Genomic DNA, 24,066 nt, shown 5'->3' on the forward strand with positions numbered 1-24,066 from the left:
GAAACACAACACAACTACAATTTAACGAACAAATGATTTATTTTCAATCAAGTTTTACATTTTTCAAAACGGTTCAAAACATAAACAATAGAAAAGCATCCGAGAATAAAGACATTATAAAGAAACATTGTTAGAATTCAGGCTACCTGTAAATATCTTCAATAGCATAAGTACAATTTTATTTTATTTCAGCATGTCATTCTGTAAGTGATGCCTTCTTAAAACTTCTTATACAGATCTGATGCCTATCCGGCACTAAAAAAACAAGCTAAGACATCGGGTTCAGGCATATTCACATAATACATTAGCATACATTTACTAAAATATTTACTGCTTTTGATTTAAACTTGCATTAAGTAACTGAGTGCTACTCAATCCTGATGTTTTGTCTAAAAATAAATCAAATCTTTCAACACATGGTTCCAGTCCTGGCCTGTAATACAGCTCTCCTAACTGATTCGAATGAAAACACTGATGAGGTCAAAGTTCATTGCGCTGAGATGTCACAATTGTGTCCAATGACTGTAAAGGTTGCAGCACCATTTATTCTTTAAAATGCAACCAACGTGTCTTATTGTGGAATAGTGGTCAGGTGATCGTTTCGTTATTGTTCCTGTGTGCATTTTTCCCCACCACTAAACAATTTAAGACAACTTAAAGATTCCTTATAGAACTGGGTGCATTAAATAACAAATCCAATCCATTGTTTTTACATCTCACAGTCTGTATATTTTCCTGTACTGACCAAAAAGGTGTATTTACATGGCGGTGGATGTGCGCTAGCCCGGATGGAGAGGTTTTTGTGTGAAGTGTCTCTTAAGTCTTTCAGTAGATTCATTTTATTAAAACTCTCATTTTAATGTGATCCGTCAGCATTCCAAAATGGCTGCGGTTCACTCAGTGTTCAGACGCTTAGACTTTACATATGGTAGTCATTTCCAAAGTGACGCGTCTGCGCATCAGTCATAGACAGGTAGGTATTCCTCATGCTGGGTGAATACTGAAAAAGAAGAAAGAAGATAAAAAACTCAAAACCTCCATTAGGTGCCATCTGTTGACATCAAATGCCATAAAAATATTTTTTATTTATTTTTGTGAATAGGCATTGGGGAAGAAGTGTTGTCAGATTCAGAACTAGATGTGTCCACAACTTGGAATTTAATTGCACACTCATAAGCATGTTTTAAAAAATGTACAACACCATCTGTTGAATTTTGGAATGAACTAAATTTTTTTAAAGGTTTTTATGATACAAAAGGGTTTTCTATTTAAGTACCATGTCTTCTCTTCCTGTGGGCCGATTGCGATGAAACAAAGCGTACGTTACTTCAAGCTTGGTCAAATACACAGATGAAACCCCCATTAAAATTCGTTTGGTAGTTTTTACATGATGCGTGCACAAACAAACAGACAGACAGACAAAAATTCCAAAAACCATCTTACATCCTGCCAGAATATTTTTTTTCACAAATATCTTCACTGTACATACAGGCAACTTTACAGTTTTATTATTATTATTATTATTACATGTATAGAAGATATGAACAGTAGCTAGTAGAAATGTCTTCATAAGCAGTTCGAGGAGAGGTGAGGATGTGTGATTGGTAAGAACTCTGAGACAAAATGAACAAACTCTTAAATCTTACACACTTTCTGTAAGCATGGAACAGTGGTGTAAAGGGAGAGTCCAATGATCTGGATACAATCTATTGCATGTGTGTTATGTATACCAAGAACTTTCAACAGAGTCACAAAGTTGTGTTCTAGACCCACTATAATAGCCCTGGAGTGTATGGAATTACACTCATGTTAGTTATAGTTCACCTGCAGCTCTGATTGTAGTCACACAGTTTTTATGAGCCTCCAAGAAATAGACAGAACAAACTAGGAACACTGGCTGTATAACAACAGTATGCATATTAAATATTGCATCAGACACTTTGTGACTTTGCTACAAGCTGTTGGCATTGGAAGCTCTTGCATGCACTTGCTCTGTAAGATATCCGGGATGATCCAGGTCACCTTATGTGGCAGTTAGGATATATGACACTGAACAACAAGGACACAGCAGTAGATCAGAGCTGATACAACTGAGGAGACAATACTTACTACTCCTAGTTTAATTAATAGCAAACCACACTGATGATTAGGAATGAACAACTGCACTGCTGGACTGGATATTATACCGATCAGCCACAATATAAAGGCTCCTGCCAAATTAATTGAACAATATTGATTATGAATTTTATACCAGTAAAAGCGTGACAGGATCATGGTCATCCAAGGCTAACCCACGCTGGCAAGGATCAAAAGCCAGCCTGTCTGCCAAAGCATAACAAACCACAGAAAAAAGTCAGTGATGGCCATGATAGAAAGATATAACACACAAGCTACCACAACCCGCTGTACACGTGGCCCAGCAGGCAAAGTCTCCCAACCCGACTTCCAAATCCAAATCCAATTAAGCACCCATGGGATGTACGGAATAAATACGTCAAAGGCCCCACCCTGCAACCCACAGCACCCAAAGGTATCTGCGCACTGCCAGAGGACATGCTTTGCCACGCCCTGAGGGTCCAGAGCTGCCCTGCTGGCACATGGAGAAGATAAAACCTAGGTGTTCATGGTTTTTAAGTTATGGCTGATCGGTGTGTAAATTGGAAATAAAAACAAAAGTCTCTTCACCTTGTACTATATTGAAAACTCATTTGGTGATTTACCATGTGAATTTAATTGTTAGTTGAACATACAGACTCCTTTTTAAATCTGGTGGCTGCAACATCCTTCAGTTGAAACAATAAAGTTATAGTATACAAAAGGCCTAGTCCTACTAGAGCAAGAATGGGGCGAGGCTCACTGATTCGCCAATAATCTTCCCAATTTTTGTACACAATATTATCAAGAAAGTCAAGGAAACCCATTAAATCTAAACATGTAAACGGCAGGGCCAGAAACCACTTCTGATCTCAGATCCCTCAGACATAATTGTCATGCTTCTGCCTTTGGTAAACCTTTGTCCATTAACAACATTTGTCGCTGCATTTACTAAATAAAACATATGGCTCATGGAAGCCATACATTAATACTGTCCACAGGCATTGAGACAGATGGAATACCGGAAATGGGTTTTTATTGTCAGATGAGTCAGTATTTTAAATAGGTTTAAGAAACAACAGCTGTCATGTTCTTTGGGTCAAAGAGGAAAAGGACCATCCAAGCTGTTATTAGCGCCAGATCAAACAAGCGGGCATCACTGATGGTATCGGGCTGTAAGGGCACCATTAATGCAGAAAAAATATGTTCTTTTTGGAGCAACATATGGTGCCATCCAAACACCATCTTCTTCAGAGACATCCCTGCATTCTGCTTGGATTACACATGCATGGCTGATAAACATAGAGTGCGTGTGCTAGACTGGCCTGCCTGCTCAAACTAAGAAATGTGTGGTACATAATGAAGTGCAATAATATGGCAACAATGACCCTGTACTATTGTGCAGCTGAAGACATGCATACTGGAAAAATGGGGCATGTCATTAACAGAAATGGTGATGTTGCACACTGGTACAGTCAACTGTAGTGCATATTTTTGGAGAATGTTGCAGCCACCAGATTTGAAATGAGTGCATATTTTCAACAAACCATTAAATTCACATGGTAAATCATAAAATAACGGGCTGCTATAGAGGTTTCAATATACAATAGTACAAGGTGAAGAGATTTTACAGATGACTCCTCTTGGGTTCATCGCAAATTTCCATACACCTTTTTTTGAAATTTGAGGTCATACAAAGACAAATAACAAAGATGCTGTACTTGTTAAAAAGCCAACTTACTGTATCTACATGTCTGCAGATACAAATCCAGAAAGAATAATAAAAAAGGAAAAAATAGTGTTTAAACATGTATTTTCAATACTAGAACAAACTTAACCAGTTATTCTATAAAATATCAATAATACATCTAAAATAACTATATTTTCATAAAAAAACATATATCAATCATAAGACATTTAGGACATACTGTACACACTGCACTTTATGGGGCTTTAATTGTTAATATTTAAACACACCCCATGTTACATACAGTATCCCCTTAAATCTGAACAGTATTTGTGATTCATATTGTATTGCATATATTTCATATAGACCTACTACAGGGTTTATAATTCCTCGCTCCAGTTAGAATAAATCAATTTATAAACAAATTAAATCTCATCATTAATCCAAAGAAAAGCTTAAGTCGTCTTTAACTCAGCATCAGTCTTCTATATTACTGGAATAAAATCACATAACAAAATGACACGATAAAAATGATTTAAGAAATTAGGAAGAACCCAAGTCAAAATCCAACATCACACTTTGTACTTCTGTTCTTAACGCCCATACAAAGACAGATTTAATCAATACTTCAGCAATTAACCTGGACCAGGTCAGGGCAAAAGCGCTTATCTCTCTAATCTCTACTAAGACTGCATAGGATTTCAGTTGCACTACATTATCCAGGAACATTCTCACAGCACAGGAAATACTCCGATCAGCCATAACATTATGAATAGCCACCTAATATTGAGTAAGTTTTGCTACCTAAACAAAAAACTGTCAGAAGCAGATCTGTAAGTGACAAGATAGGGCCTCCATGGATGGGACTTTTTTTTTTCAGTGCATTCTAGAGATGCTTGATTGGATTGAGAGCTGGAGAATTTGGAGACCGTGTCAACATCTCAAACCTGTTGTTCTGTTCCTTAAACCATTCTTGTACCATTTTTGCAATGTGTCAGGACACATTATCTAGCTGAAAGAGGCCACTGCCATCAAGGAATGCTGTATCCATAAAGGGGCGTACTTAGTCAGCAACAGTGTTTGGGTAGGTTTGAAAGTAACATCCACATGGATGACAGAACCTAAGGTTTCCCCAGACACGCACTCGGCCATCCACATGATGCTTAGAACGTGATTTATCAGACCAGGCCACCTTCTTCCACTGCTCCTTATTTCCATTGTCCTGATGCACGTGTGCCAATTGTAGGTGCTTTCGTCAGACACGGGTCAACTTAAAGACCGTGACCAGATTGTGGCTACGTAGACCCATACACAGCAAACTGTGATACGCTGTGTGTTCTGACACCATTCTTTCACTGCCAAATTAGTCATTTTTCAAAATTTGTCATTTTTGCTACAGTAGCTGTTCTGTTCGATCGAACTACAAGGGACACTTCCATGTGCACAATGAGCCTTGGCCACCCATGAGCCTCTAGTTTTGCTAAAACAACTTTTGGTAGGTCCTGACCATTGTAGGCCGCGAACATCCCACAAGAGCTGCAGTTTTGGAGTTACTCTGACCCAGCCGTCTAGACATCATAATTTGGTGCTTGTCAAAGTCACTCAAATCCTTAGGCTTGCCCATTTTTTTCGGCTTTCAACACATCATTTTCAGGCACAAAATGTTCACCTGCTGAGGAATATATCCCACCCACTCCCGGGTGCCATTGTAACAAGATTATCAACCTTATTTAACTTCACCTGTCAGTTATCATAACCTTCATTGCTATAACTTGATAGTTACAATTTGTTGTATAAATTTGTTGTATATGTTGTATAAAAAATAAAAAATAAACTGATTTAAGAGCGGATTGGCTCAGTTATGTTCATGTTGCTTGGCAACCAACGCTTACTATTACATGACCAAGACTAGGCGCATTCTTATAATCCTTTCAATCATTATTAAAGGGATTAGAAAAATGTATTTAGGCTTGATAAAGCCACATACTAGACTAGATTTAGCCTTGATTAAGGCCATATACTGAACTGCATTTAGCCTTGATTAAGGCCAATGTACTAAACTGAAGTTAGCAATGATAAAGGCTATATACTAAACTGCATATAGCCTTGATAATGATATATATAATTCTTGTTCACATTCTTTTAATTATTTTAATGTTTAACATAGAATAATGAGGAACTGACAGGCAAAAGATCACAATTACAGAAAAAGAGAACGAATTTGGTGCTAAAACCAGCAGGGGGCAGTCTTGCACTAGCCATAAAACATTGATCCACGTTTATTATTTTAAGCATAGAAAAGGGAAATATTGTTTAAAATGATAGGTTTGGATGTTGTATGGCTGACAGTTTTACTCTGACATACCGAGGGTGGTGGTGAACCTCTTCCAATCAGCGGCACATTTTCATATCGCGGATTTCCTGCGAACAGCATCGACTGATTCCTAATTGACAAACAGAGACAAGAAACGAACAAGGCATGGGCATAGGTCTAACCACTAAAAATGATTACGCTCCTAACAACTAAAAAAGAGTTTAGGGAAAGTGCATATCTCCTGCATGTATTTTCGCTTTTAGATTGGTTCATCTGCATCAGGATAAACTCACATGTACTCTGGAGGGGGGGCGTTGGATGTGGTGGGCAGCGGTGGGTGCAAGCTGGTCTGGCTGCCCAGGCTGCTGCTGTAGCTGCAGAAGCTGTGCACGTTTGCCCGACTTGTGTGGTAAGGGGCCATGTGCCGTGACTGCGGGTTAAACGGGTCCTCCTCGTCGACGTCTTCACAGTTTCTGTCCCTGTGTGCAGAGAGAGCAAGCTTGGTTCAAAGTGCTATAGACACTCGCATTTTTTTTCTTTTTAGCAGTTAATAAATTTGAATCAATTTAGTGCTTTTTTTCTGCGGGTTTCATCTCGGTGATAATTGGTTAAGGGGAGAGATTAGCATTTGTATTTCAACTCTCTTTAGTTTTGGCACTGAAACGGCAATAAAACAGTAATTCAAGAGAGGAGTGCCTAAATTCCTACTTAATTTAATACATTTTTGCTAATTCAGAAATCTTTTCTATCAAAGGCCAATGTGCAAAGATTTATAACTTGGAGTAAGGAGGAAAGAAAACTTAAAACCCTGTACTTCTCGGCAAAGGAAGAAAATATGGTCTGATAAGTTAACGTTGGCTATATATTTCCTACAGCCGGATAGATTAATGTTTGGAGGTAGCCAAAGGATGCCTTTAACCCTCAGTTTCTGCTGCCAACTGCTAAGTACAGAAGGATATGCATAATTATATGGGCAGCCGTCTCATGGAAATTATTACATCCACTGATTGCTTTGCATGCTTCTATAATAGGGAACAAATATGAGGCAATTTTACAGGACCAGGTGCACCCTGTAGAGCAATCACCCTTTCCTGGTAATGTTTCGATATTCTCATGAGCGACTGCATGAACACCAGGATGCCGTCTATCCTTAGCATCACCAATCGTCAGGTTTAAACACTGTTTAACCTTTGTGAAAGAGTTAAAGCATGGAGCGCAGACAATGAGGCGGTTCCTTATAATAACTGAAGGATTTATTGGACTTGAAAATGGTTGATCATCCTAACATGACAGACTTACAAGTATTAAAGCTGTTCTGTAATGATGCTAATACTTGTAAATGATATCCTGGATACATTGATATACCCTTACATCTTTGCATTATTTCCATCGGTTGCAAAATCTTTCTAATTTCTGTACATTTCCTCATTGAAATGAGGTTTACCGGCTGGCGATGAGGATAAATGCTCGAGGAAGAGTGCACAGCATAGCACAGAAGGCAGATGCTGCCAGCAAGGAGAAGAGGCAGAGGTAGAGTAGGCCCTCCACTCCATCATAGCACAATCCCACCAGGGCATCCAGATAGTCCTGCCATGCAAACAGACAGAACACACAAAGGCTGTAACTGATTCCGCAATGCGAAACAGATGTAATGTGCTTAAAGGTGCAGTAATTGATCCCGGTAGTACGTTTTTGATATTTGAACTCAACAGCCAAACAAATACACCCTTACCATGAAAAAAAACCCCTTACCACCCACTTCAGTAATAATTCCACTGTGCTAGGACACCTGTGGTATTTCTGGCTGTAAAAACCTTCACAAATGTTATACTGGAAAACAACATGATCTAATATTAGACCAAATTAAAGTTAGCAGTTGTGGGTTTGCAAATCGCTGCTAGTGCGAAGCTAATAAATTATTATTAGCTAGCACAGACATTACCAAATGGAAGAAAATAACACAAAAAAGGTTAATATTAGAAACAAAACAATCTCTTCTTCCCTTTTCATGCTGCTGAAATGTCTCTCTTATATTGACACTGCTTTTTGCCCTTATCCAAAGGGATAGTTACATTTTTTTTCTTATTCCATCTTAAATTAAAATTGAGGAGCACATAGTTACATTACAATAGGTCTTGGTCGTTATAAATCTTGCCACTCTGCACACTGACCATGAATTTCGTCTTCTGGAAAACAAGTAGGATGTAAGTAATACGTAAGTAATATTTCCACTGTGTGCAAAAATGCTTTCCAAAGTTTAGCTGAAAATCTTTCAAAAATATGTTGTATTAATACAAATTCATCTCTCCTATCTCTCTATAGCCATAACACCAGTTCCAGTTAACATATGGCAAGTTCCTAGGAAAGAAAAAGGTAAACTTTTTTTTTGCTCTTCTGATCTTCTCCTCTTTGGCCTTTTCTTAGAAGTAAGAAACTTCTAATTCTTAAAAACAAAAATTCTAATTCTTACAATTCTAAATTCTTAGAATTTAGAATTTTCTTAGCCATTCCTAGTCTTAAAAACTTACAACTAGCGCTCAGCACATAATGTTACCGTCTGCTGGGTATTCTCTCGCGTCCAACTGTCCCATCTACGTTCCTCCTTCGCTTCCCCCATCCCGTACACAATCACAGGCTCACAGCCCCTCCACCCCACCCCACTGCTGTGCACTTTGGGTAGAACACCAATGTCAATTTCCCTTTTACAGAGCCAAGGTTGCGTGCAGGCAGCACGTCTTTTGTAAGCTTAGGGGCAGAGAGAGGACATTCCCCATATATTATCAGAATATAATCAATTACTGCACCTTCAAGAGTTGCTCTCACCTTATGCAGACTGCGGCAGTCCAGCGAAGCTGTAAGCTGGTGCAAGCTGGATTCTGTTGCGTTCAGGAGGCCTTGAATGCCAAGCAGATCCCTCTAAAATGTGCATGCACAAATAACAGCATTTAGGTTTAGATAAAAAAATATATATAATCCACATGAAGTTCACAGAGGTGTTGAGCTCTTACCGCAGCAGTGGGGAAGACAGAAAGAGAAACCTGAAGCAAGCCTTGGACCTGAATCTGCATGGTTGTCAGGGACCTCTGGAAGATGGTCAGCGACTACAAAACAGGAATAAGACTTACAGTAAACACATTAATGCTGATATTTTCCCCAATTTGAGCCATGTCATGCCATGAACAGATATTACAGCAGTATAAAGTGTATAAAACAAGCATTTAAATGTTTGTATATATTTGTATATTTTCCCCTTAGGGGAAATACTGTAGAAAGAAGGGAAAATACAAAAGGGCCATAACAGAAGAAAAAACTAAATAGTGCAACTCAGAGTTCACTGCAGGACAAGAACTGTTTTTTTTTGTTGTTTTTTTTTTGCAAAGTAAATTATTTAAAAAAAAATTTTTAAGAATGTTTGCAAAATTGTATTTCTTAACCTTAATTGTTAAAAGGATTGTTAAAATAATAAAAAAGGATGACTGTAAAACTGTTAGAAAGCTTACATGAGCTTAAGAAATCCTGCCTTCTTTCTAAGAATTTCGTCTCGCCTATGATTTATTTGTAATATAGATCATAAAGTCAGAATTAAATAATTGCAGTGCATTTTAAATTACCCGGTAGTATATGAGTCACTCTGGCTCTCAAAAGTTTTGGACTATATTTTTTGTACTACACAATTTTTAAGGATATTCTTCTTAAACGTTTTTTGTGTAAAACATAATAAAAAGCATCTGATCATAGTTGGTCTTAGTATTAGGCAAACACAACCTCATATAAGTATTTTTCACTGTGCAATTATTTATTTAACAAAACTTACGCCAAAAAGTAAAAAAAAAAACATGTGGGTAATAATAAGTACCCCATTATTTCTTGCACAAGATTTAAGAGGGGACGTTCCAGTCAGGTTTAATCATTAATTGTCCATCAGCAGGTGCAGGTGGCAGTTAGGAGCAGTCAGGTGTGTGTTAACACCATGCTAAGATAGTAAAACATAAGCATTGGTTTTAGGAAAGCAAGTGTTGCTGCACATCAATCTGGAAAAATTATGAAACTATATTTTTAAGAAACTATCTTTGAAAAAGATTATTCAAAAGGGGAAAGTATGCAAGACAGCTGCCGATTTTCCCAGAAGTGAACATCTCAGCAAATTCACAGTTGAACTTCCAGCCGCCTAACAAACAGTATGACTGTAAATCAATTCCTGCTATTCGTTATCACTTGTTGCTTGTTGAGTCTGGTTCCTCTCAAGATTTCTTCCTATTGCCATCTCAGGGATTTTTTTTTTACTTGCCACCATCGCCCTCGGCTTGCTCATCAGGGACAATCTGATCATTTTGGTTCATACACATTTTTCACACTTCATACACATTTCCATAATTTTCTTATGATTGTGTAAAGCTGCTTTGCGACAATGAAAATTGTTAAAAGCGTTGTACAAATGAAATCAACTAGAACTGAATTTATCCTAAGGTTAGACAGACACAATTAGAAGAAGCTTAAACAAATACTATTTGTTTGGAAGTCTCTTTTTAAAAGTATCTCTAAAAAAGACATGAAAGAACAATTGAGTTTTGCAAAACTACATCTGAACAGAGACTAAAATGTCTGGAACAATGTCTCTGGACAGAAGAGAAAAAAGTGGAGTGGATTGTTTTTATAGCCACAGCTCCTGGGCACCTTCCAGGCACTGAGTTGATCATGAACTCCTCTGTATACCAGAGATCAAAATGTGAGGCAATCTGTCTGACAGCTAAACCTTAGTGAAAATTGGGTCATGCAACAGAACAACGAGGAGAAGCAGACGAGTAAATCTACATCAGAATGGTCAAAAAACAAAAGAATCAAGGTTCTATCTAACCTCAACCCAATCGAAATGCTATGGTGGGAGCTTAAGAGAGCTGTGCATATACGAATACACAAAAACCTTAAAGAACTGAAGCAATGTTGTGAAGAAGAAGGGGAGGAACACTAATGGGAAAGACTAAAGGTCATAGAGAAAATGATTACTTCAAGTTATTATTAATGTTAAAGGCGGATCCACAAGCTATTGAATCATCAGGTACTTGGTATTGCCCACTTTCCCCCCCCCCTTTTTGGCTTAATTTTGTTAAATAAATAAAGCCACAGAGGAAAAAGTCCTATGTTCTCATTCAATCAAGGTTGTATTTGCCTAATTCTAAGGCCAGTGGTCGAATTGTAAAAAAAAAGGGGATGGTGTGGTATTTATTTTTAACTAACCATACAAAATGATATGTCAATTTGTCATTTTTAAAAACAGCTTTATTAAAAAATGTAAGCTTAATTAAATTAACATAGAGGCATCAAAACAAAACACATGCATTTAAACATGCAATTGTCAAAATGATCATTTGATCCTTTCCATTGCTTTAATCTGGGGAGGATTATAGGAGTAGCATAAAAATCTACTTAATATAATGAAAGTAATGTAATAATATAATAATAAATATAGTAATAGATATAATAAATATATAGTAATATAGTAATTAAATAACTGAATTTAGTATTACTGTAGTTTTGTATGACTACGCACCAGTCTGTCTCTCTCCCTCTCTCTCTCTCTCTCTCTCACACACACAAACAAATCATCAAATCACTATTATGGCATTTAAAAATCTATTTTCGACGCTTTTGTACCCAAAAAGGGGACAAGCACAAAGTCTAATGAAAAAACAAAATCTCTTCTTTAAATTGAGAATCAAATTGCACAAATTGGGTAAGAAACTCGTCTTTTATAATCATTAAAGCTGTCAGTCATTTCAAAAACTCCCGTGTTAAACTGAATCCTTCGTTTTCATCTCGTCTTTGCTTGAACTCTGCTCTTGAACATTGCAAAAATGCAAACAGCACGTGAAATCGCGCAAACTTGTAGGCAGCGTGTTACAATATTAAATTCTAATGATTTTTTTTTTAAATATTTACATTTCGTAAATAATTATACGTGGAGAGTTTTAATATTTCATTTCATGACATATTTTACACAATACACAGCATTATTAATGTAAAGGGGATTTCTAAGGGAGATTGTGGTTTTACAGATGGGATGTTTTTTGTATTTTTTTTATTAACAACTCCTAAATACAATCAGATGATTTTTATTATGTTTTTACACACACACAAAAAAATGGGGTGGCTACAAACTTTTGAACATGACTGTGTGTGCTTTTTTTCTTTAATCGCTCCATAGTCTTTAGTCTACAAGCTGAATGTACAGTACACATTAATATTATATCAAATATAGTATAAAGTAGAAATAAGAATAACAAAGTAACAATTAATTATATTAACTAATTTTACAATTGCTCAGGAGACCTTGAAACATCCTACTCTCGCTGAAAGGGCTTGGATCAGTGAATATGCATGAATATGCAATTTCAAAATGCCACCTGCAAGCCAAAAGAGCTGGCACTTACGACACTGGTAAAATAGCTCTAATTTATCAACTTCTATCTTGATCAGAGTCTGGGGAACACAGCACTCAGGATTCCTACACACTCCCACATACTTGTTTACACCTAGGGGTAATACAGCCAAAAGATGTATACACATTTCAGCAAAAGAAAAACTTGTATAAATATTTTAATACTAAATGTATTCCTATATTGTTATATATGATAATGTTATGGTTATGATAATAATATTAAATATGTTTTTCAGCTGACTCTGTATATGCTCACTCACTCATCGTCTATACCGCTTTATCCTGTATTCAGGGTTGCAGGGGTCCTGGAGCCTATCCTTGGGACTTGGGGCACAAGGCAGGGTGCACCTTGGCCAATCCATCACATGGCACACTCACACACTACAGGCAATTTGGGAATTAGCCTTATCTGCGGGTCTTTGGACTGTGGGAGGAAACCGGAGTACCCGGAGGGATATACACCAAGCACGGGGAGAACATGCAAGCTACATGCACACAGAGACAGAAATCGAGGCTGGCCAGGAATTGAACCCAGACCCTGGAGGTGCGAGGCGACAGTGCTAACCCCTACACCACCATGCTTCTATATAAGCAGACTTAACCATGTTTTTTCTTTATGCTCCTACCTCATATGTTGCGTCCAACAATCTTACTTCATAAACAATCAAAAGCAGTCTAGTTCCAACAAACTAAACTAATACCTTTGGCAGGAATCCCACAGGACGCCAGACAAAACTAATTACCTTAACCTCGCAGACTAAAGGATTTCATTTGATCCAAGTTTATTCTCATATCTTCTTTGAGTAATTAAATTAGGCATGCTGATATCTTGATTACGCCATAATAACAGGGTTAACACAGAGCTTTCTCTCAATTAACTGGTCCAATTATGCCATCGGCCCCTAATAGCAGCTCTGTATGAGAGTTCATAAGCAGACAGAAAACAAACTTACCTGCTGAAAAGGATTGGGTAGAGTCTGGCTGCAGTAAAGGTAGTAATGTGCTACATCTGTAAAAATAAATAAATAAAAACAGTATGAAGAGTTTTTAACAACGTTTAATCCTCACACGCATGCTTATTTTAATTTTAACCATATAGAAAACCATGGTGTGTAAGACATTGTGTATTAATCCATATATCATTGTTATAGGACACTGTACTAAAGCCACTTGCCTGCATTCAGGAAGCTCTTTGTTTGAGTCACAATAAACTTGTCAGGAGCCACACAAAAGTCACTGGCACCCTATGAAATTTAAAGTAAAATGAATTATGAAGCAGAAGATCCATATCAGAAAAAAATCATCTGCACGAGACAGTCAGTTATCTGATTTGCATGTGGGGAGAGATAAGCAATGCAACACTCAATGTATATACTGTACAAATGACTTCTCTCAGGAATGCTAGAGAAACAGATGTGTTATTTAGCAAACATTAGTTGTGTTGTACATTCTATACTCAAGGACCACAAGGTTAATATCATCCATCATCAGAGTTGTATATGAGACCATAAGCCAAGGATGTGTGTGTTTGTGTGTGTGTGAAAAAAGGCGGAAGCCAGTTATACGCAATTTATTGAAACCTTGTACAAATAACATCCCCACATCTTTTCGGAGATGCTTGTGCATGTACTAAACAGGATTAAATAAAAGTGGAGGGTTACATTTAGTGCACTTGAGACATTAAAAACACAAACATCTGTTCTTACTGTACTGCATTATTGGAGACTTGCCACATGCCACTTTTTTAAATTTTGTAACTATCTTTTTACCTTGCACATAGAGAACGTTGTGAAAAACACACAAAAAAACAAATACTGTATAGTTACAGACTCAAATGGTAAGCTCAGGCTTTATTAAAAAAAATTAATAAATAAAGAAACCAGTAGCACGAAAGTGTCCAGAGATCCAGCCATGACAGCCAAAGAAGCAATTATGATAAGGTAAACTATTCACATACAAATGAAGTACATTTAGAATACATTAGTATGCACTGAGACCACTGGCCTCATGAGGTGTCAAAAACACCTATAATTTTATTACACTAAGCGATAACAAAAAATCTTTTTCATTTCACTTTTTTTAAATTGCTGTCATTGTGGATGTGGTAGACTTGTGGCTGTCCTCCTGAAATATTACCGTATCTTACACAGACCAGAGAGAATTGATCAATCTCCGCATTATACTGTAGAAATCAAAACAATGTACTGCATTAGAAAACAATCTTAAGAGATCAGTTGTGTACTTTAATCACCAAAATGAATTCTAAATGTATCTGAAATTCTGTTTTAGGCCAAGACGTCCGTTATTTATTAATACAATGTAACCTTGGATTGCAAGTAACTTGGTCTGCGAGCGTTTTGCAAGACGTGTGCGTGTGTAAAAGTTGTTCTACACAGTAGCCCCTCCTCCTCTCCTCTTGCGTCTTACTACAGCCATGATTCTTTACAAAGGTAAGGTTAATTTGTTTTATTCTTTACTTTATATTTTGTATTAATTATTTTTATATTAATATTTTGGGGTTGTGGAACAAATCATCTGAGTTTATGTTATTTCTTATGGGGGAAATTCAATATTGACATACGGGTGCTTTGATATACAAGCATGGTTCTGGAATGAATTATGCTTGCAATTTAAGGTTTAAGCATATTATTATTGCTATGATTTAAAAATGCCATCTATATGTCTTGCTTATGAATGTAGCCATGTGACCTACAGCATGCTACTGCCATGTAAATGCTAAAAATTTTATTAATACTTTTCAATGCATGTTTCAAGAGACTAAGTGACTATTCTAGTCCTGAGATGAGCTTTATCAAATGTTTTCAATTTAACATGCAGGGAAATTACACTGTGTACGTACACAAATCAGCCATAATATTAAAATCATTAACATTAAAACCACCTAGGAGTTAGGTTCCTCTTGTGCCATCAAAACAGATCTGACGAGGCCTCTAAAGGTGAAGCCTTTAGGCATCAAGCTTGATTGTCCAGCATATTCCACTAATGCTTGAATGCTTAATGAGGTCGAATTAGGGGTGAAAAAGCTATTTTTTCTCCCATTTCTTTCTACCCACACACTAGATGTCTATCTGAATGTCTAAAAATCTGTAAAAAGTACATTTTGCGTGTCTTTAAATGTAAGTCTAACAATTGTATGCAGGTTCTTGCAAATCTGTGTAATGTACTGTTTTACACTGAATGTTAACTAAAAATCTGATACCCCTGGTACAACCCAAAACACTAGAGTCTGATGTCAAAAAGAGACTTCAATGTTCGTGATTAGCTGTTATGACCCATTTATAGTGGGCAACAATGTGAATAAAAGAATGGACTCCTGTCCAGCCTAAACCCCTGCTGCCAGAACACAACACCTAATATTCATTAAGCTATCAATGAGGTTTTATTCAGGTATATAAAAGAAACAGAAAATCCTATATTCTATCCACCCAAGCCACAAAACAGAAGAAGAGAGTAATCAAAATAAATGGTGCTTATCCCCTACAGCTTCCACGTGTCTGGAATACAACACGTTATTCGTAACCACAAAATAGCAAGTAGTTTTGTGCTTCAATATTGCTGGGGAAAAACAAAACAAAACGCTGCTGCAACTCAAAGTGAAGAGACTCCATTGAGTCTGGTCAAGTTGCGGGATTCCTCTGAGAAACTAATGACAATAAGCCACATGCTTTGCAAAAAAGAGCGACAGAAGCATAAGCCAACATTTAACTACAGGGAGTGTTATGACAGATGGTCATAAAATTAGCCAAATCGGGCTTTGGTTAACAAACACTAATAATGATATCTGAACAACACTCAAAAGTGTAGGAACCAAGCATTTAATTAATTGTAAAACACAGCAGATAATCCAAGCAGCATGGTGCACACTAGACAGGTATGCACAAATTTTTATTCTGCTGAAACAAATTATCTATTGCAAGATACAGTACATCTGCACCAGTTGAAATGCCCTTGACTAAAAACACGTTATTTACTCAATGTTTAGTATCATGATGGCTTTAACTGAAATCAGAAGCAAACCTCTTCTTTTTTTTGACTCAAATTAAGAATTCTTCTTCCTCCTCCACACTCATTTGCACGAGTGTAACAGCTGAAAGACACCGCAATTAGAGTGCTTCATCATATTCATCTTCTTGCAAATGAAATCTGGAGGAGACCTGTTATTTTCTCTAATTGACTTGAAGCACAGCTGCACCGGCACTCGTTGCTGCTCTGCAGTGGAAATATTTGGACATGCTTCAATCTAAGTGTGTAACATTTACGCTTGTGCAAAAGTACATATTTTCAAAAATGATCACGGTTGAGGTTTTCTGAATGACTGCTTGTGTAATTGGTCAGAGAGGAGTTGTGTATAGGTGTTAATAACTAGGCTAGTTTAACACAGCCATCATCTCAGAATAATGTTTCTTTATTACATACATAAAAGTGAATATGTTAAATAAATATCTATCTATTACTGTATCCAAATTATCATCATTATTATCATCATTGCAGAAAAAAAAACAGAAAGTGGACTAAATTATGCACAATAACTAGAAAGTTGCTAAATACACACATCTTGAAAAGCAGCTGGTTTAATGGCAGTATTTATTCTTACATTTTTTTTTTTACAAATAATGACATTATAACCAAGGCTAACCAATGGCTGTTAAGCAATGGCCTATATTTTTTCAGTAATACAATCACGGAGGTACTACTGCCTATAAGTTTCCTCTGAAATGAATGACAGGATCAAACACTGGAATTAAATAACTATTTACTCTTGCCTACATATTGTCCTTTTTCCATTATATTTGCTGTCAATACATAAATCTACACTGTATTGTACTGATTATATATTCTGCTCACCCGCAATATTGCGATATTTTATTGTGTCGCAAAAGAAAAAAGACAAAAACATTAAGGCAGCCAATGATGGCAACCAAAGACACCATTTCCTGAAGGAAAACTGTTTACAAAAAGCCAAGCCAGAATACATCAATATGCAAGGACACCAACAAGCCTCCTGAGGAGATCAATGAAAAACCAGCAGTTAAAATTTCCATACACATAAAGAAAAAAACAACAACAAAGATTAACAAAGATTTTTTTTCCCCAGGAAAGTGGGTGTTAAAACATCTTGATTATACTCCTTAACGTAACGGTCTCATTTAATGTCACAATGAATATAAATTACACTTCTTTATAAAACGAGATAACATAATCAGATTATTTTAACCATTTGTCTGTAAACAACGACAAAAAAGAAAAAAAGGAGATTAAAGAACCTCAGCAGTCAACCCCTCTAAATTACTTGTCAGCTGTCGGACATTGATTGATCATTCGAACCCATCCCTGGTAGCACTTATGTTCTACATTGTATTCTACATGGATTAGGAGAAAGAGGGCTGTGAGGCCTGCGGGACCTGAATCAATGTGGCGCTGTGTCAGGGGAGCGGCACACTTTACTGAAAGTGACCGACCCCTCATCCTGCCCTTCATCAACCATGCTAAGACTCGATCCCCCCGGAGAGACGGAGTCAATGGCTTGTGTCTGAGAAGTGACATCATTAATCACTTTTCCACTTCTCTGTAGAGAAACAGATCTGGCTCCAAAGGCTACCTCCTCACAATCACGAGGAAGGACAGCGGTTGTCCTGGTTCCACATGGGTTAACAGCACAGAAAAACAAAGGGTAAACTAAGACCTGAAAGCATTTGTTTTGGATACAATCAGGTTATTTGGGTTAATATAAATTTATTTGATAAATACTGTTAAAGATTTTTGTACCAGACATTTGTCTGAAACACTGGTTGGATGTACGTTTTTTTTTTTTTGTAATCATTTGTACACACGTTGACAATACGGATCTTTGCAAATGAAAGCAGTTCAGATATGTATTTGTGGAAGTATGCCACCTTCTTGTCTGCGAAGAATTAAAGTTATCTCAGTAATGATTATGCAAGGATATTCAGAACACTTACATACATACGAATGTTATTAAACCATAAAACAGATCCTTAAACAATTCTAGGCTATATTGGTTTATACTGATAACTCTGACCCTCCAGAATGTGAAAAAGAGTCGGCTGTAGAGATAAAGACTTTTTTTTTTGTTGATAATCCGTCTCTTACATGCACACAGCTACAAAGTATTAGATGCTGGCATGACTACTGAATATAAATGCAGCCAGTGTAGCCAGTGCATGTATGCACATCCATGGCTAAAACAATGAATATATGAAATAAAGAAATGGGGGAAGAAAGACAGAGAGAGAAAGAGTGAGAGAGAGAGAGAGAGAGAGAGAGAGAGAGAGAGAAGGAGGATAGACACAATAGAACCGAGGTGCAAGTACCACCAAGACCTCTTTCTGCCAGGAGTGACCCAGAAGGAAGAGTTGTTTACATCAATAAGCCTGATGGTTGTTTAACCAAAATGGCCAGGGACTAGGGCTTTGTAATCAGCTTTAGTAAACCGCCTGCACCGCTGAGACACACAGACTAAAGTGAATAGAACTCTATGAGTCTCGGTAATCTTCTGAAGCAAGGAGTTAGACTTTACTCCCTCTGCCTTCATAATGACCTAGGAACACTCACTTCGGTTATTTCAATTAAAAAAAAAAGCTCTTGGTCAGTTGCAACTGAGTGATTGCATAAACATTGTATAAACAGTAACAGGTAGTGTTCTCACAGTAGGAGGTGGTGTTTACAGGATAGCAGGTAGTGTTTAAATTGTAACAAGTAATGTACAAACAGTAACAGGTAGTGATTTAACTGTAGTAGTTAGGACTTAATCTCTAACAGGTAGTTTTAAAATTTTAAAAGGCAGTGATTTGATTGTATCAGCTAGTGTTTAACGAAAGTCTGTAACAGGCAGTGTTTGTTGCTGAACCAGATACGGTTACGGTGTTTAAACAGTGGTGTTTAAACAGTGTAACTGTAGGCGCTTAAATTGTAACATATAGTGTCCTAGCTGTAAAAAGTAGTGTTTTGACTATAATGAGTAGTGTTTACACAGTAACAGGTAGTGTTTTAACTCTAAGATGTATTGCTTAAAAATTAACAGGATGTATTTAAACATTGTATCAGCTATAGTTTGAACTGTAATAGGTAGTGTTTTAACTCTAAAAGACAGAGGTTAAACTGTAACAGTGTTTAAGTGTAGTATGTAGTGTTTTACCTGTAACACATAGTGTTTAAACTATAACAAGTAGTGTTCTAATTAAAACATGCAGTACAGTAAAACCTTGGATTTCGAGCGTTTTGCAAGACAAGCAAAAAATTTAAATACATTTTAACTCGTTAAATGAGCAAGATCTTGAAATATGATCAATATTGTAGGTCATCGTCTCCCATGCTTGGTCTCAGTGCGCATGCGTCACTCGTATAGTCAACATCTGTAAACATATACACTGCGTACTACAACACTGTTACCATGTGTGTGCGCAATTTTTTTAAATTTATTTTGTCTTTGTATGTGTGTGTCTGCGCGCACTTGTGTGAGTGGAAGTCTCTGTCGGAAAAATGATGTGTGTGTGTGTGTGTTTGTGTGCTTGTGTGAGTGAGAGTTTCTGTCAGTAAACTGGTGTGTATGTGTGTGTGTGTGTCCATGTGTCTGTGTGTGTGCACACAGAGAGTCACTTTGATATACGAGTGCTTTGATATACAAGCAAGCTTCAGGAACAAATTATGCTCCCAATCCAAGGCTTAACTGTATTTTAAATTTAATAAGTAGTGTTATAATTTAGGTAGTGTTTAACTGTAACATGTAGTGTTTTATTAACAGGCAGTGCATTAGCTGTAACAGGTAATGTTTAACGATAACGTAGTGTTGAACTGTAACTAGTATTGTTTCAACTGTAACAGGTTCTGTTTTAACTTGAACATGTAATTATGTAGTCAGTTTAGAACAGTAACAACTCACCACTGCAGTGGCCATGCCTACTCCAAGTGAAGTCCAGCTCAGAATAAGAGCAAGCATACCTAACACCATAATACTGAAACACAGAAAAAGACTTAATAAATAATAGGCCATATAAAATTTTATATATATGTAGGAAAAATTTTATATATACGTAGGATGAATTTTAGACACATACAATAACGGAATCACTGCTGTCTGGCTCACGGATTACATAAATTGTCTGAATAATGAAAATATAACTAAATTTGAAAATATAACTAACTAACTAAGTACTTAAATGGCGGACATAACGTGTTAGATTACTCGTTACATTAAAAAAGTAATCCAAGTACCCAACACTGATTGTGAAGCTATGTGGCTAACGGTAGCTTGTACTGCATGCTAGAGCAGGATAAATATTTTGGGCTAGTCAAAATGTAGCAGATGATAAGTGTGAAATTCCTGAGCTGATTTCATCATCACAGCAGTATTATATCAGCATATTGTATAGTATCTTTATAATAACTGTTCTGAAAACTGGTAGAGAATATAAAAAGGATTTCTGTTAACAGCAGTCCTGTGATGGCTTGGCACCCCGTTATGGGGGTACCCTGCTTCATGATGACATCCTTAATTCTATTCTTTTTTTAACAATATCGAGTTAAAACCCAACTGATGTGGTGCTAAACCTCCCGACCCGTCTGTTTTTTAAGAGCTAAAAAAGCGTGAGGTTAGCTGTTAGTGGTTGAAAAATCGGTGGGAAACAGTCTTCTGATTAGCTTGAAAACTGCATGTCCATGGGGGCAGAGCCTCATTTACATTATAAAGATACAGACACTTAACCAATGTGTTTGAAGCTGCCGTAAAGAAAGGTATTAAGGAATGCCAGAACGCATAATCTGAGTGGAATATTGTGAAAGCATTACAAGACACATTTTGGAGGCCTCTAAGACTTATGAACACTGATTTAAAAAGGAGTGTAATAGGTTCCCTTTAAATAACAAGTAACCAATTAAACATATAATGAAACAGCCTATTTCATGACCTCGATTTAGTAGCTTGTGGCCAGATTCAATTTTATGCACAATTAACTGGTGATGAGCGTTTCTTCAGGGGATTGCCCATTAAAAGTGTTACAATATTTTATCTAAAAGGTGTTTTAAAATTTTTGTTTAGAGATAGCATAGATTATCATCTTTTAAAGGCACTGACTGTCAACAGACAAGTATGTTCTCTCAGGGTGATAAATATGCAACTATCCATGCAACTATTCATGCAAGATCTTAGAAAAGTGTAAAAAAAACAAAAAACTGCTAAATGGCGGTATGAGCTTAATGTGCCCCTAGTGACTGTAAGGAACTGGACATGACAAAATTAGGGAAGAAAATCGGGGGGAAAAAAAAAGGTTGTATAAAATTGTAAATATTGATATCTGGTGCACTGCAGTGTCTATTCTTGTAAAATACATGAGAGCTACTTCCGCAATTTGTTCACATATAATATAATATAATATAATATAATATAATATAATATAATATAATATAATATAATATAATATAATATAATATAATGACAACATTATCTGCAAATATTTTCCAATATAAACAAGTAGGTCGATGTGCTCCATTAGAAATACTCATAGGCAAGAGTATTACTAGAAGTAAAAAAGTATTTCAGCCATTTTAATTCTGCATGGTTTTATTCATCTGTGAACCGTAGAACAGGTGTATGAATGCATGCAGTATGTTTTATTTCCCATAATATGAACCGATTGTATATGTACAGCTTCTAATAAAACACACAGATGTTGCAAAAAGCCAAAAGATCATGTTTACTGGTGATAACCTGATAATTGAGTTAGTGGGATTAAATGTGAATAGTCTTGCATATCAATGAGGCAATGCAAATCTCTCTCTGTTTTGACTTGAATGAAAAGAGATGTTGTAACGTAAGACGCAATTTACTCTAGTGTAGTATATTTTACAAAAAAATTACAAATATTGGATTATTACAGTGGTGTCTCAGGCAGTCGAGGCTCTGGGTTTCTGATCGATCTGAGGGTCAGGGGTTCCAGCAACAAACGAGTTTAGTGAGGTTGAAATCAAAGCTCTGTGCAGGCCACTCATTCAGCCAACCTTGTTGAATCATGGCCTCATGGACCTCACTTTGTGCACAGGGCAAAGTTGCACCAGAACACCTAAACAACTGTTCCCTAAATCCTTAGTGTTCAATGTTTGTGTTAAGTCATATAGTAATAATCATGTGTCTACAAACTTTTGGCTATAGTGTATACATGCCATTAATATACCCAAAATACTCCTTATTCACTGTTGCAGAATGTGCTGAAATAAATAGATATTTTTTTAAGCTGCCAATGCTGAGGGTGGAAGCCAGATTGGTAAATTATGCCAAATTTGTAGTGATAAATGTGATAAACATGTCCATAACTATTCATGTAGCAATACACTGAGCAATGTACTAGACTCTTATTAGATGTTTATTAACACATTTTCTTTTTTCTCATTCATATTTCACTATATTGGTCATACCTTTTTTTCTTATGTATTATTAAGTTGTATCGTGAATGTGTAGCAAAAAAAAAGTAAATAAATAAATAAATCATAGCTCACGTGTATTGTAAAAAAAAAATAGACACTGCAGTGCACCAAAAACCAATATTTAAAATTATATACAATATTTTGTAAGTGAATGTATAAAATGTCCGGTATATTTTGTGTGTGCGTAATCCTAATTTCGGGGAAAATCCCTAAACGAGACAGAGTTTACAGTCCAATACAGCTCTGAGTCAAAATGGTGTTCATTCAAGTGTGTAGTAAACACCAGGGGCGCAGTTTAACGAGAGTATAATGCGGAATCAAAACACCAAAACTGTGTGTGGTTTTTTTTTATGTTATATATTTGTGTCAAAGGTGTTTAACACACACTTTGTCAGACTTACGAACGAATCCAACTTACAAACGTGCTCCCAGAACACAACTCGTTCAGAAGTCAGTGACTAAATGTATTTAAGTTTCTTTTTTTTCTCATTGTATTTGTTGTGCATCTATTGTGTTTAAGTATATTACATAGGACTGACTTCATGCTATATTTCTTGTTGATAGTCATGTTTATTTGTTTGTTAAGTGCTACACAAGAAACATCTCTATCTGCATATCCTTGCCTTTGTTGAATCCTAACAGAAAACTATTAAAAAGTGGGTGTGTTTAGATGTGGTGAGGTGATTTACAAGCTGTGTTGAACACTGGCCTTCTAGTATTGGAGTTAAAGATCCCTGTTCTAAAGCAAAAGCAAATGATCTGACTGAATTAGTGTGTGAATGTTTGTAAATGATGAACTGCAGTCTCTGCAAAACTGCAGTCAATCCAGATATGGTTCCAGATCCATCGCATCCCTGACCAGTATAAAGCAATAACTAAAGATGGATGAATAAGTTAATTATGCCTTTATTTCAGCAGGATTTCTAACACCCATATCTGGCAACTCTCATCATTTAGCACTGGTTTCTGCCACATTGGGTTTTCTGCTTCCTTTGCTTTAATTATAAATTGTTTCAACAATTATGCCTTATCATATTCCCCAGATTGTTCCCATTATTCCATTTAATGACTGACCAC

At 36.5% G+C, this 24,066-nt stretch overlaps 1 protein-coding gene across 2 annotated transcripts in view; it reads right to left on the reverse strand.

Annotated features, from left to right (window-relative positions):
- Positions 1 to 74: 74 nt before the first annotated feature.
- ttyh2l (tweety homolog 2, like) overlaps positions 75 to 24,066 on the reverse strand; it is a 54,961-nt gene continuing 30,969 nt past the window's right edge. The window contains exons 6-15 of one of the 2 annotated variants that reach the window (XM_053514811.1): positions 20,453 to 20,525; positions 13,706 to 13,775; positions 13,485 to 13,540; positions 9,104 to 9,196; positions 8,919 to 9,011; positions 7,540 to 7,682; positions 6,389 to 6,574; positions 6,147 to 6,225; positions 3,836 to 3,848; positions 75 to 1,000 (exon numbers count right to left, since the gene is read on the reverse strand). In XM_053514811.1, coding sequence (XP_053370786.1) covers positions 960 to 1,000; positions 3,836 to 3,848; positions 6,147 to 6,225; positions 6,389 to 6,574; positions 7,540 to 7,682; positions 8,919 to 9,011; positions 9,104 to 9,196; positions 13,485 to 13,540; positions 13,706 to 13,775; positions 20,453 to 20,525 — 847 coding nt within the window. In that variant the 3' untranslated portion in view covers positions 75 to 959. The remainder of the gene's footprint in view (positions 1,001 to 3,835; positions 3,849 to 6,146; positions 6,226 to 6,388; positions 6,575 to 7,539; positions 7,683 to 8,918; positions 9,012 to 9,103; positions 9,197 to 13,484; positions 13,541 to 13,705; positions 13,776 to 20,452; positions 20,526 to 24,066) is intronic. The other variant, XM_053514810.1, reaches the window with a different exon arrangement.

This window comes from Clarias gariepinus, chromosome 16, assembly GCF_024256425.1.
Source record: "Clarias gariepinus isolate MV-2021 ecotype Netherlands chromosome 16, CGAR_prim_01v2, whole genome shotgun sequence".
Lineage (NCBI taxonomy): Eukaryota > Metazoa > Chordata > Actinopteri > Siluriformes > Clariidae > Clarias > Clarias gariepinus.